The sequence below is a fragment of the Lampris incognitus genome, chromosome 1, assembly GCF_029633865.1.
Source record: "Lampris incognitus isolate fLamInc1 chromosome 1, fLamInc1.hap2, whole genome shotgun sequence".
In the NCBI taxonomy this organism is placed as follows: domain Eukaryota; kingdom Metazoa; phylum Chordata; class Actinopteri; order Lampriformes; family Lampridae; genus Lampris; species Lampris incognitus.
Genome location: NC_079211.1, coordinates 148,628,934 through 148,643,591, shown reverse-complemented (window position 1 = coordinate 148,643,591; position 14,658 = coordinate 148,628,934). Strand labels below are relative to the sequence as shown.

Here is a 14,658-nt window from a genome sequence, read left to right as displayed (position 1 = left end):
TTTATAAGGGTGGGACACCTGCAGACACTGTATTGTTTATAAGGGTGGGACACCTGCAGTCACTGTATTGTTCATAAGGGTGGGGACACCTGCAGTCACTGTATTGTTTATAAGGGTGGGACACCTGCAGTCACTGTATTGTTTATAAGGGTGGGGACACCTGCAGACACTGTATTGTTTATAAGGGTGGGACACCTGCAGACACTGTATTGTTCATAAGGGTGGGACACCTGCAGTCAGTTGAGACTGAAGAGGTCACTTGGATGAGTCAGTGCGTTTACATGCACAGTGAAGTTGAGCTACGGTTATAGCTCGATTAGGCCATGTAATTGGACTACTGTCATTGTCCCAGTATACAGGACTGGGGGCGAGTTGATTTACTGACGGAAGTATGTCCCACCCCGGTACGGTAGGTGACAATATGCCCCCTTTCAGCTGCTTGCTATTGGACCTTCTTCCAGTTGACCTGTTGCGTCACATACCAAACAAGCAATAAACAAGTTAGCAAGCGGGTTCCATGTGGAGCGGTGAAAACATGGACAACTTTACCGCACTGTCCATTTCATACGTACTCTACGCTTTACTGTTGGTAAAAATGAGATGCACGCTACCCCTGCTGCTTATGCTGTCCCGAAATGCGTGGTTCTCGCTCCAGCTCTTGCCATGTTGATACTGTTGATACTACGCTGTTCTATGTCCGGGTGAAAGACCGCCGCGGGAACTATGGATCATGCGCAGAACGCCTAGGCCAGTTCGGGGCTGATTGTAGCATATACATGCCAGAGTAAATCGTTCCCCAACCGCGTCATCTAGGTGTGTTAGTCCCACTTCGAGAAATTCAAATTAGTACGATTTTAGTCGGACTAACACGTTTACATGTATTTTAAAAGTCCAGTTTTAGTCGGACTAACACAATAAATCCACTTTTTCTAACATCATGTAAACATACTGAGCGATGAAACGTTCCTCTCAATAAACGTTGTGTCCACAGGAACTGAACCAATTTTCTGTGATACGTCTCATATTCTTCAATTTTGTACATAAATGTACCTCAATTTTTACTTGAGCAAATGAATCACAGATTGGCCCTTTAAGGCAACACATGAGAAAAAATGCATTAATCTTGACTGTCATATTCAACGTAAAGTTGCAAACTTATTACTGGATGTATGGTAACATATACATACATACATACATACATACATACATACATACACACACACACACATATATATATATATATACACACACACACACACACACACACACACACACACACACACACACACACATATATATATATACACACACACACTCACCGGCCACTTTATTAGGCACACCCGTCCAACTGCTCGTTAACGCAAATTTCTAATCAGCCAATCACATGGCAGCAACTCAATGCATTTAGGCATGTAGACATGGTCAAGACGATCTGCTGCAGTTCAAACCGAGCATCAGAATGGGGAAGAAAGGTGATTTAAGTGACTTTGAACGTGGCATGGTTGTTGGTGCCAGACGGGCTGGTCTGAGTATTTCAGAAACTGCTGATCTACTGGGATTGTCACGCACAACCATCTCTAGGGTTTACAGAGAATGGTCCGAGAAAGAGAAAATATCCAGTGAGCAGCAGTTCTGTGGGCGAAAATGCCTTGTTGATGCCAGAGGTCAGAGGAGAATGGCCAGACTGGTTCGAGCTGATAGAAAGGCAACAGTAACTCAAATAACCACTCATTACAACCGAGGTATGAAGAAGAGCATCTCTGAACGCACAACACGTCGAACCTTGAGGCAGATGGGCTACAGCAGCAGAAGACCACACCGGGTGCCACTCCTGTCAGCTAAGAACAGGAAACTGAGGCTACAATTCGCACAGGCTCACCAAAATTGGACAATAGAAGATTGGAAAAACGTTGCCTGGTCTGATGAGTCTCGATTTCTGCTGCGACATTCGGATGGTAGGGTCAGAATTTGGCGTCAACAACATGAAAGCATGGATCCATCCTGCCTTGTATCAACGGTTCAGGCTGGTGGTGGTGGTGTAATGGTGTGGGGGATATTTTCTTGGCACACTTTGGGCCCCTTAGTACCAATTGAGCATCGTGTCAACACCACAGCCTACCTGCGTATTGTTGCTGACCATGTCCATCCCTTTATGACCACAGTGTTCCCATCTTCTGATGGCTACTTCCAGCAGGATAACGCGCCATGTCATAAAGCTCGAATCATCTCAGACTGGTTTCCTGAACATGACAATGAGTTCACTGTACTCAAATGGCCTCCACAGTCACCAGATCTCAATCCAATAGAGCACCTTTGGGATGTGGTGGACCGGGAGATTCGAATCATGGATGTGTAGCCGACAAATCTGCAGCAACTACGTGATGCTATCATGTCAATATGGACCAAACTCTCTGAGGAATGTTTCCAGTACCTTGTTGAATCTATGCCACGAAGGATTAAGGCAGTTCTGAAGGCAAAAGGGGCTCCAACCCAGTACTAGCAAGGTGTACCTAATAAAGTGGCCAGTGAGTGTATATATATATATATAGGTCTGCACCTACCTGTCCCCAGGGTGATGTCCTCCAGGCCAGGCAGGGTTTGTGGGGGCAGGACAGGGTGCTGGGCGGTCTGGGGGACACGGTCTGGCAGTGGAAAGGCCTGAGAGGACGGTTAGTCTGCAAGTCAACACACTGGACATCCCGCTGCCTCCTGCCCACCACTGCACAGCCATCTGGACACTGAGAACATGGAGGAAATCACACAACGTGACTCACATAATAAAAAGAGTGAGTAAGAACTGCAAATATGAAGCTTCTGGAAAGCAGCAAACGGTTTTCCGGGAAAGCAAAATGTTAAAGACAGAAAAAAACCCCAACACAAAACTGTTGATGAAAATGTATACCTAAGGCCATGGTCTTAGGTGGATAGAGTCTACCTCAGGCACAAAGACAAAACTGTTCCCCTCTGAAATCCATTTGTCACTGGGTGCTGAAGATCTGCTGTATGGATATAAAACCTCGGCATTGACACTTTAAGGGAAATGTCACAGTTGGTTTTGAGTCTGTGCAATCAATACTGATGAGTAATGCAGTCGATCGAAGCAATAAAGTCCTCCATGTGCACTATACTGACAGAGAAACCGGCGTTTTCCTGCCCAAAGAGTGATTCCCACAGCGCCTACATGTACCAGAATGCACTGCAGGTAAGCGTCGATATCAATTCATCCATCCATTATCCAAGCCGCTTATCCCAATTGGGGCTACAGGATGCTGGAGCCTATGTCGGCTGTCATTGGGTGGCATGCGGGGAGACACCCTGGACAAGCTGCCAGTCCATCACAGGGCCGACCAGCATCGATATCGTTGTCCATAAAATCCTCTAGTGTTGTGTGACACCATCAGAAACGTATCTTAGCCGAGAGAATGAGGATGTGGTTTTGTCCCCCCCCCTTTTTTTCTCCCCAATTGTACTTGGCCAAATTACCCCACTCTTCTGAGCCATCAGATCGCTGCTCCACCCCCTCTGCTGATCCGGGAGGGCTGCAGCCTACCACATGCCTCCTCCGATACATGTGTGGAGTCACCAGCCGCTTATTTTCACCTGACAGTGAGGAGTTTCGCCAGGGGGACGTAGCGTGTGGGAGGATCACGCTATTCCCCCGAATCCCTCCCCCCAAACAGGTGCCCCGACTGACCAGAGGAGGCGCTACTGCAGCGACCAGGACACAATCACATCCGGCTTCCCCCCTGTAGACACGGCCAATTGTGTCTGTAGGGATGCCTGACCAAGCTGGAGGTAACACGGGGATTCAAACCGGTGATCCCCGTGTTGGTAGATGATGGAATAGACCGCTATGCTACCTGGATGCACAGGGTAAGTTTTTTAAACAGTGTGTTTACAGTAGATTAGAACCCCTGCCAGGCTGGGTTTTTTTTCCAGCTGCCAAATGACGTCACTATACGTCACATGGCAGCTGGGAAAAAAACTTGGCTCCAGAGACGCAGAAACGATAAGGAACTTTTGTTTTTCAATTTCCCCCCTTTTTCTCCCCAGTTGCATCTGGCCAATTACCCCGCTTTTTTGGAGCCATCCCGGTCGCTGCTCCACCCCCTTTCCGCCAATCCGGGGAGGCGCCCCGACCAACCAGATGAGGCGCTAGTTAAGCGACCAGGACAAATACCCACATCCGACTTCCCAACCGCAGACACGGCCAACTGTGTCTGTAGGGATGCCCGAAACGATAAGGAACTACTACAGGTGCTTTTCCTGTGCTATTCCTGTCGCGGGCAGACAGATAGGTTTGAAAAGCAGTGCGTTTTCCCTTTAAGATGCCACAAAGAGACATGGCAGTCACTACTTCATGTGCAGTTCCCATCTCTGGCCACTAGGTAGCAGGTGCAGTACTGTAACGGGTGCACAGAACCACAGGTATTGCCAGTGCAGTGCTAGCCATGACTCTGCTTACTCTGATTTTATACATATTGAGGTGTTTTCCGCATGACAGTTTTCCAAAATTTTGATGAAATAGTGCAATATATTCTAGTGTTTGTAGTAGTATATATAGTATAGCCCGTGATATATATATATAATATGTATATCACAGGCGTCAGAGTAGCGTAGCGGTCTATTCTGTTGCCTACCAACACGAAGCTCTCCGATTCAAATCCCCACGTTACCTCCGGCTTGGTCGGGCGTCCCTACAGACACAATTGTTCGTGTCTGTGGGTGGGATACTGGATGTGGGGATGTGTCCTGGTCGCTGCACTAGCGCCCCATTTGGTCGGTCGGGGCGCCTGTTCGGGGGGGAAGGGGAACTAGGGGGGAATAGTGTGATCCCCCTGGTGAAACTCCTCACTGTCAGGTGAAAAGAAGCGGCTGGAGACTCCACATGTATGGGAGGAGGCATGTGGTAGTCTGCAGCCCTCCCTGGATCGGCAGAGGGGGTGGAGCAACGACCGGGACAGCTCGGAAAATAGGGTAATTGGTCAAGTACAATTGGGGAGAACCCCCCCCCCCCAAAATATAAAAAATCTGTGTATCACAACATACTAGATCTTGACACTATCATGATACAAACTGTATTGCTAAATTCTTGCTGGAACAGCCCTACAGCGTGCTGTTCAGAGCATCTGATGGCGCCATAGCTCTTTTCTAATGTTTTGGTAGGGGGAAACCAACATTGTGAGTCTACGCCTTCTTCAGTAATTGGCCAGGCGAGCTTGGGTGTGAAAATGGGCGGGGCTTCGACTAGTCTGCAATTTCTATTTTTCATTTTTCACACTACTTCCAACGCCATGTTGTCTGCTGGAAGATGGCGGCACGAATTCACATTTGTGGCGGCCTTACCCAGTACCGTCCAGCAGTGTCTTTGTCCACGTCTAAGTTTTGTCTTCGTTTGATGGCTGTGAGAGTGGGGCAGGCTAAGCTAACTGCTAGCCCATGCAGACTGGCAGTTCCGATAACACCGAGGTCGGTTTGGTGGCGGCCTCACCTGGTGTTGACTGTGGTGTTTTGATGTTGCTGGGAGGAGTGCGGGGAGGTGTGTCAAGGGTGTCTGGCTGGGAGAGCTTGGTCCGCCCACCGGGGACCACGGCCGCTGCCTGCAGCTGCGTGCAGGAAGCCAACGCCAAGGGTGGTCTGACAGGACGCGGAAGTGGGGCAGGCTAAGCTAACTGCTAGCCCATGCAGACCGGCGGTTCTGACAGTCATCCTGGGTGGCGTTTGTTCCCGTGGACAGTGATTTTTGTTTGTTTAGTATGTGTGTTACTTTGGGTATGTGTGTTCTTGTAGTTTTTGGATGTGTTTGTGTCTTTGTGTTGTACTGCTGTGGGCTGGGGGAAACAGCATTTTGTTTCAATTCATGTACGCAAGTGCATGAGGTGAAATGACAAATAAAGTGTTCCTGACTCCTTCCTGATTCCTGCTCAGTGCTCACCACGAACAGAGAGCCTCATTTGCTTGAAGCAAATTAAAAGCCTGACGCAACAGCGCCATCCATCCATCTTTGTACGGTGGTTTTTATTGCTAAATTCTTTCTTGGTGTTTGCTTTGTAACTCCTGCTGGTAATCGCTTGTTAGCCATCTTGTAGAAACTGACACAGCAGGAATCAACCATAACCAACTGTAAAAACCCTCACGTTGGTGCTAGCAGTCTGAAGCATGACGTGTGTTTGTTTTTTAAACTGAACAAGGAGATATGTGCGATAGGCAGCACGGTGGCACAGTGGTTAGCGTGGTCGCCTCACAGCAGGAAGGACCTGGGTTCGAGCCCCGAGGTAGTCCAACCTTGGGGGTCGTCCCGGGTCGTCCTCTGTGCGGAGTTTGCATGTTCTCCCCGTGTCTGCGTGGGTTTCCTGCGGGGGCTCCGGTTTCCTCCCACAGTCCAAAGACATGTAGGTCAGGTGACTCGGCTGTACTAAATTGTCCCTAGGTGTGAATGTGTGTGTGTGTGTGTCAGCCCTGTGATGGCCTGGCGGCCTGTCCAGGGTGTCTCCCCGCCTACCGTCCAATTACTGCTGGGATAGGCGCTAGCATCCCCATGACCTGGGGAGCAGGATAAGCGGTTTGGGTAATGGATGGATGGACGGAAGGAGACATGTGTCCATTATGGGGAGAAAGAAGGATGACTGCGAAAATTAAACCTACCTAGGCACTACATGAGCAGTGGGTATAAAACAAAAATCTACTCATATATTTTCGTAATGTGTGTGTGTGTGTGTGTGTGGTGTTAGTGTGTGTGTGTGTGTGTTAGCTAGTGTAGATAGTGGGACCGAAAACTAAAGCATTTATGATCCTAATTCTTTTTGGAGGTGGTAGGTATTGTCTCAGAGAGTAAGGGAAAAATCCCAGAAAATTAAAATTATGCATAATCATGCATAAATATGCAAAATTTGCATTTTCTAAAAATGGCTAAAAACCACTATTCTCGGCATTTCAGATGATTCTGAGCATTTGGGGGGACGGAGTTGGAGTGGGGGGGGGGGGGTTTAGGGGCAGGGGGAAGGCGGTTAGCTGGCAGGATGAAGAGGAGGGAGATTTAGACGGGTGGAGAACCAAACCGCTACATTGTAGTGGAGTTCTTCTAGTGGACTTCATAAAATCAGAACTGTTCCTTTAAGAGGACTGACCTTGCTCCAGTTGCTGCTGATCCAGGTGGCGCATGGTTGGAGGTGACAGGTGCGAGCAGGCTCCGGTCTCTTCAGGTTGGCACAGTCCTCTTCGTTCTGCGTGCTGCACTTTACCGTCCTCCATACTGCACCGATACCACATGACGTGGAACACTGCCGGTAGGAGGATGTAGTTTTTGTAATGGTGTAAAACTGCCCTACACTGAATAGCAATGAAAAAGTACGACAGTAAAAACTGCTTACAGTGATCCAAAGTCACCGGATAAAACCCTTCCTATACTAACACTGTTTAAACAACATGGTTGTTGTGGTCAGTCAGTCTACTTGAAGAGATCATTTTGGGTCTTTCATGCATGTGGAAAAAACAATTATTTAAAAACAAGGTAATCCGGGAAATTTAAAGTTAAAATGTTTAGCTATGGCCGTCCGGGTGGCCTGGCGGTCTATTCTGTTGCCTACCAACACGGGGATCGCTGGTTCGAATGCCTGTGTTACCTCCGGCTTGGTCGGGTGTCCCTACAGACACAACTGGCTGTGTCTGCGGGTGGGAAGCCGGATGTGGGTATGTGTCCTGGTCACTGCACTAGAGCCGCCTCTGGTTGGGTGGGGGGCGCCTGTTCGGGGGGGGGGGACTGGGGGGGAATAGCGTGATCCTCCCACTCGCTACGTCCCCCTGGTGAAACCCCTCACTGTCAGGTGAAAAGAAGCGGCTGCTAACTCCACATGTATGGGAGGAGGCATGTGGTAGTCTGCAGCCCTCCCCGGATCGGCAGAGGGGGTGGAGCAGAGACTGGGACGGCTAGGAAGAGAGGGGTAATTGGCCGGATACAGTTGGGGAGAAAAATAGAAAAAAAATGTTTCGCTGTTTTACTCCCATGGTACTGACCAGTGCCACCTCATCTCCGAAAATCCAAATATCTGCCTCAAAAATTATCAGACAGCCTCAAATTGCGTTGCTTGTTTTCATTTCTAGGCCTCGGCCTACTGTTCATTAGATAATGCTACTGTTCATTACATAATGCTACTGTTCATTCGATAATGCTAAGCGCTGTTACTGTTTCTTGAATTCCTATCTGAAACATTTGAAGCAGCTGATTTTTTGTTATGGCACAATAGCCGACTACTGTCCATCCATCCATCCATCCATTATCCAAACCGCTTATCCTACTCTAGGGTTGCGGGGATGCTGGAGCCTATCCCAGCAGTCACTGGGAGGCAGGAGGGGAGACACCCTGGACAGGCCGCCAATCCTTCACAAGGCTGACTGACCGACCGATCAACACACACACACACATACACACACACACACACACACAACACACATATACACACACACACACACACACACACACACACAACACACACACAACACACACACACAGTCACACCTAGGGTCAATTTAGTACGGTCGAGTCACCTGCCCTACATATCTTTGGACTTGTGGGAGGAAACCGGAGCACCCAGAGGAAACCCACGCAGACACGGGGAGAACATGCAAACTCCACACAGAGGATGACCTGGGACGACCCCCAAGGTTGGACTACCCTGGGGCTGGAACCCAGGACCTTCTTGCTGTGAGGCGACCGCGCTAACCACTGTGGCACCATGCCGGCCAGCAGACTACTATATTTCAGTTAAATCCAGTAAAATAAAGAAGCTGTCTGTTTCATTACATTATATTCATTTAATAAGTGGATATTCAGATGACTATTTAATTCATGTGTACATTTATGTTTATTTGATACGTGTACACGTGAATTAAACAGTCATCCCAATTAAAAGAAAAAAAAATCAACTTTGCTGAAAGTAATCAACCGCTTATCGCGATTATACCGTCCTGGATGGATGTGATCACTAGAAGCTGTTTCCACTCTTAGGAGTAATAAAGGTTGAGCTGACTTGGCTGTCAACCTTTATTACCCCTAAGAGGGAGATTAGATTGGCATCCATGTTAAAAAGCCACGTTAAAGGGACAAAAAAAAAAAAAGAAGAAAAAAAAAAGAAATACAAGATACATAAACTAATGAAAAACTTACAATACATATACAGGAAAACGACATGAAAACATGGGAAAATGTCCCGTTCCTACTAAACTGCTGAGGTGCTTAAGTGCAGTTGCTCAGGTTAAAAGTGCATTATGGAGCCTTAATGCAGCTAGAGGGAAGAATTGCTAAAATGCTTAACAGCCCACTTCCTCTCCTAACTATACCTTCACAGACCTCCACTTAGGCTGTTACCCTGCATTATCTGGTTAATTTTACTAATCATCTGCTCGGAGTGCCGACCTGCCACTGATTTTTGACTAAAACCAGTGAATTTACTGGCGTATCAAATTGCTCTCTCTGTTTGTGCTGACTGCAGGTCGAATCCAAAAACCCATAAAATGCAGAAGGTCAAAATATTTTGTACAACAGTCTGGTGAAAAAGTAACATCAGGAACTGGTTATCATTAAACGACTTGAACACTCTATGAAAATGAAACCACTGTTGCCTCTTACTGTACTTTGATGCTCCACGTTTGTCAATCTTCCATTTATTATCTGTATTTATTTATTTTAAATGCTCATAAGAAAACCAATGAGACCACAGAGATCGTCGCCGGGTCCTTACCTCACTCCAGTTCCCGGCTACCCAGAATACGTCCATGCTGACCGGCTCTCTGGCCATCAGGTTGTTCTGGTCGCTGGATGTGTTGGCAGAGGGACTCCCTGTTCTCTTGTGGTGGCTCTTGAAGCGATGGGCCGAGACTTTGGAGCGGGCGGAGGGTTTCTTAGAGCGAGAGCCAGAGGTGCTCCTCTGGGAAGGCTCTGCAGGCCTCTTCAGTTTGATAATCTTCATTGTGGATTTGGGGATTACGGCAGTGGTTTTTCTCCTGGTTGGGGTCTGGGCCCGCGTGGTGTGGTGTCGACTTTTGGATGGACTCGAATGTTTCTTGGGCGTTGGGGTGGTGTGGAGTATCCTGTAGCCCCCATGGGTGTACGGATCATTGAAAAGGGTGATGTTGGAGTCAGAGAGAGGGTAGTGGTGAGTGGTCTTGCCCTGCATATCCATACTGCTGTGTAAAGTTGGGGTTGCAGGTTGCGCGGTTGTCTGCGCGGCATCTGAGCTTACGTGTATTGTCGGGGTGTTGGTTAGAGGGTAAGATGTCGCTGTGGTTTTAATGTGAGTGATTATTGACGCCGCTTGTGTTGCAACATCAAGGTCAATGATGCCATCTTCCTCGGCTGCCCTATCCTCAATGATGTAGTCATAACCTGGAGTGTATCTCACCGCATCAGGCGTGCTACCATCTTCTTCCTCGACTTCCTCCTTCCCAACATCTTCCTCAGTGCCGCTTTTAGTGTTGACCTCATATTCATCTTTCACATTATTTCTCCTCATGGTGGAGCTGAACTCATCATTATCCACATCTGTGATTTCAGCAGTTGTGGTTTCAGGGGTGGTGGTGGACATGGTGGTGGGAACGAAAACAGTCGTCTTCACCTTCTCAGGGACTGTAGTCGCGGGTGAAGCTGTTACACCAGTCCTTTCGGGGACCCCAAAACGTGTGGTGGGGAGGCTTTTTGGGGGGTAGCTCTTTGGTGGGTAGATGCGGCGGTACTTCGGTGGAGGACCCGGTCGTCTGCGTAGACTTGCGTTCGGGCAGCTCTGCAGGGCACACAGCGACCTAGACCGTGGTTTGGTCAAAAGGTCACACATCTTTTTGGGCGCTGTCACACAGGTGACCGTCCGTGAACGAACACCCCCTCCACATGTCACTGGACACTGTGAGGGAGAAAGAATGTGAATTTATAAATGAACACATAACTAAAGAAACATGTCTGAACTGGTTGAGGAAGCTTAATAAAGGTGAGAGGGAAAAGGTCAGACAAACCAAATGAGCTGACACAGTGAGAGTCTACCATCCACAAATTCCAAGGAGGAACAATTATAAATTCTGGTTTTCAGAGATTTACAATCTCAACTAATGATAATAATGGTATTTTTATAAGTACATTTCAAAACACAGTTAAAAAGTGCTGGACAGTAGTCCGTGGTGGTGTAGCAGTCTAAGCATAGGCTTTGTGTCGATGCAGTTGCCCACTGGGGACCGGGGTTTGCGCCCCGGTCTCGTCAGATCCGACTATGGCCGGACTCGATGAAGCAGCAATAACTGGCAACGCTGTCTTGGGGAGGGGGGCGGAGTCGGCTTGTGTTCGTCATGTGAACGCGTCTCTGTGTGTGTCGGAAAAAACAGTGGTTCGGCCTGGAGTCGCCTTGTCACGAAAGTGGGGAGGCGGTCTCCTTCGAGACTGCCGGCCGGAGATATGGAGTTGGCGAACGCATGCAGTACGAGGGTGGGTGTTTGAATTAAAATAGGGATCGATTGGCCACTAAATTGGGAGAAAAAAGGGAAAAATCAGAAATAAATTTATATAAAAAAAAGTGCTGGACAAAAAAGCAATACTAAAATTTGATTTTTAAAGATAGATTTAAAAGACAATACTGGTCATACAAGCCTGATTTCCACAGGCAGGATATTCCAAAGTTTAGGGGCCTTGATGGGAAAAATAATTTTCTTTTTTTCCCCTCCTTTTTTGATTTTTTCCCACTTTTTCTCCCCAGTTATACTTGGCCAACTACCCCACTCTTCCGAGCCATCCCAGTCGCTGCTCCACCCCCTCTGCTGATCCAGGGAGGGCTGCAGACTACCACATGCCTCCTCCGATACATGTGGAGTTGCCAGCCGCTTCTTTTCACCTGACAGTGAGGAGTTTCGCCGGGGGGACGTAGCGCGTGGGAGGATCACGCTATTCCCCCCAGAACAGGTGCCCCGACCAACCAGAGGAGGCGCTAATGCAGCGACCAGGACACATACCCACATCCGGCTTCCTACCCGCAGACACGACCAATAGTGTCTGCAGGCACGCCCGATCAAGCCAGAGGTAACACGGAGATTCGAACTGGTGATCCCCGTGTTGGTAGGCAACAGAATAGACTGCTACGCTACCCGGACGCCCACGCGAAAAATAATTTTATAATCGCACATATTTATTTGAGTATAAGCTTCGATCTCTTGCTTCCTCATCAATCAGCTGCGTATTACTCTTACCTTAAGAGAGGTATCAGATCTGCAAAACACAACTATAAACTACGAATAGAGGAGGGCTTCAACAGTAATGCCAACCCATGGAGGACGTGGCAAAGCATCCAGGCCATCACAGATTACAAAAGGGTAAACAACACACAGCATACACCAGCCAACAACACTGCCGACCTAGCAGTGGAACACGACAACTTCTTTGCTCAGTTTGACAAAGACAATAACCAACCTCCAGTCAGACCAAACTGTTGGGAGACCCAGAGACCCTTGTTTTAAACATTCCAGAGGTGCGGTGGACCCTCTTCAGCATCAGCCCACAGAAAGCCGCAGGGCATGATGGTGTACAAGGACGTGTACTCCAGGCCTGTGCTGACCAGCTAGCAGAGGTATTCACACACATTTTCAAACTCTCTCTATCCTTATGCACAGTCCCCGCATGCCTCAAATCCAGCACCACCATGCCCGTTCCCAAAAAAAACTGTGGTAAACTGTCCCAACGACTATCGGCCAGTCGCTCTCACCCCTGTTATTTCAAAATGCTTTGAATGACTGGTACCCACCCACATCAAAGACACTGTCCCAGCTGATCTAGACCAACACCAGTTTGCCTACCGGGCAAACAGATCGACTGAGGACACCATCTGTGCGGCTCTAAATACAGCCCTCTCTCACCTGGAAAGACCAAACACCTATGTCAGGGTGCTCTTTGCTGATTACAGCTCGGCGTTTCACACCATCATACCAAACAAGCTGGTTGACAAACTCCACAAACTAGGACTAACTACCTCCACATGCAAGAGGATACTGGACTTCCTCATCAATCGCCCCCAGACTATAACACTGGGCAAGCACACATCCTCCACTCTCATCCTGAGCACCAGCGACCCACAGGGTTGTGTGCTGAGCCCCCTTCCTTTATGCACTGTACACACACGACTGCCAACCCATCCACAACTCAAACACTACTGTTAAGTTCGCGGATGATACGACAGTCATCGGGCTCATATCAGACAACGACGAAGTGGCAAACAGGGAGGAGGTTCAGAACCTGATATCATGGTGTGCTAACAACAACCTGGTCTTAAACACCAAAAAGACCGAGGAGATTATCGTGAACTTTAGGCCCTCCAAGAAGATCACACACAGTCCTGTCCACATCAACACAGAGGCTGTGGAGACAATCCCCAGCTCCAGGTTCCTGGGAGTCACCATCACAGAGGACCTCTCCTAGGCTGAGGCTAAGGAGAGCCAACCTCCCCTAAAAATTGCTTGCCAACTTCTGTAGATGCGCCATCAAGAGCATCCTAACAAACTGCATGACAGCCTGGTACAGCGGCTGCACCAAAGCTGACAAAAAAAGTCTTGCAGCGTGTGGTGGAAATAGCACAGGACATTGTTGGCATTGAGCTGCTTTCACTAGAACATCTTCCCAGCACTCGCTGTGTGAGGAGCGCTAAGAGCATCACAAATGATATTACACACCCTGGACACCATCTGTTTCAGCCCTCCCCCCCCATCAGGTAGGTGCTTCAGATCAATCTGCACACGCACAAAGAGACTGAACAACAGCTTCGTTCCAAAAGCTGTGGCACAACTGAACTCGGACACCTCCTCAGTCCGACGAGAGTGATGTGCTGCCACCATTGGGCACGAGCAATATTTGCATATATTCACTCACGTCACTTTAAGCCATTTCATATCTGTCCACCGCACTTTTACTGCATTTTTGCACCTCGTAAGTTGTATTTTATCATTAACTGTATTATATCGTTTAGACTCTACATTTTATTGTTGATATTCTATATTTCTTATCTTTTTTATGTATGCACCATTTTGAGGTTGAGACACTTGCAATTTCATTGTGCTTGGCACAATGACATTAAAGTTCTTCTTGATTCTTGAAAAGCAAAGCCGCTTACCTCGTCCCAGTTTCCGACAGCCCAGTCTTGTCCACAAGTAACGTCTCGGTTGCAGGGCACCACTGGTTTGGGTTTGAGGAGGTGCTTGCAGTCCACGGGGTGCAGCACCCTCTCCTCCCCACTGACGGTGCGGACACACAACACTGTGCGTTTCCGTACCCCTTCTGGTCCACAGGTGGCAGTGCAGTGCTGCCAACCCCCCACCCACCACCTGACAGAGGAAGAACAAAGGAGGAACAGATAAGGAAAGGGGCAGGAGAGGAAGGGATGGAGGACAGGCTGATGACAGGCGGTTCATTCTGATGACTAGGGGTTTTGACATGGCCTTTCATAAACGCACAGTATGTAATTTCTGCCACTAGGGGTCTCTCAATCAAAACAATAACCAAAGATGGAGTTTGATGACATCGTGAAGTAGCATGGGATCATGGGAGTTGTTGTTTTCATGTTACAACCTTCACTGCTGATTAAAATCTATCTGATGTGACTCAGGCAGAAATGATGTTCACGGACGAGGTAATGTATTAGT

General features: G+C 48.2%; 1 protein-coding gene across 1 annotated transcript in view; it reads right to left on the bottom strand.

The window, feature by feature from the left end:
- The window catches only part of adamts12 (ADAM metallopeptidase with thrombospondin type 1 motif, 12), a 70,972-nt gene that overhangs the window by 7,442 nt on the left and 48,872 nt on the right, over positions 1–14,658 (bottom strand). The window contains exons 18-21 of the mRNA XM_056280319.1: positions 14,130–14,340; positions 9,738–10,892; positions 7,128–7,280; positions 2,562–2,738 (exon numbers count right to left, since the gene is read on the bottom strand). Of these exons, the coding sequence (XP_056136294.1) occupies positions 2,562–2,738; positions 7,128–7,280; positions 9,738–10,892; positions 14,130–14,340 (1,696 nt within the window). The remainder of the gene's footprint in view (positions 1–2,561; positions 2,739–7,127; positions 7,281–9,737; positions 10,893–14,129; positions 14,341–14,658) is intronic.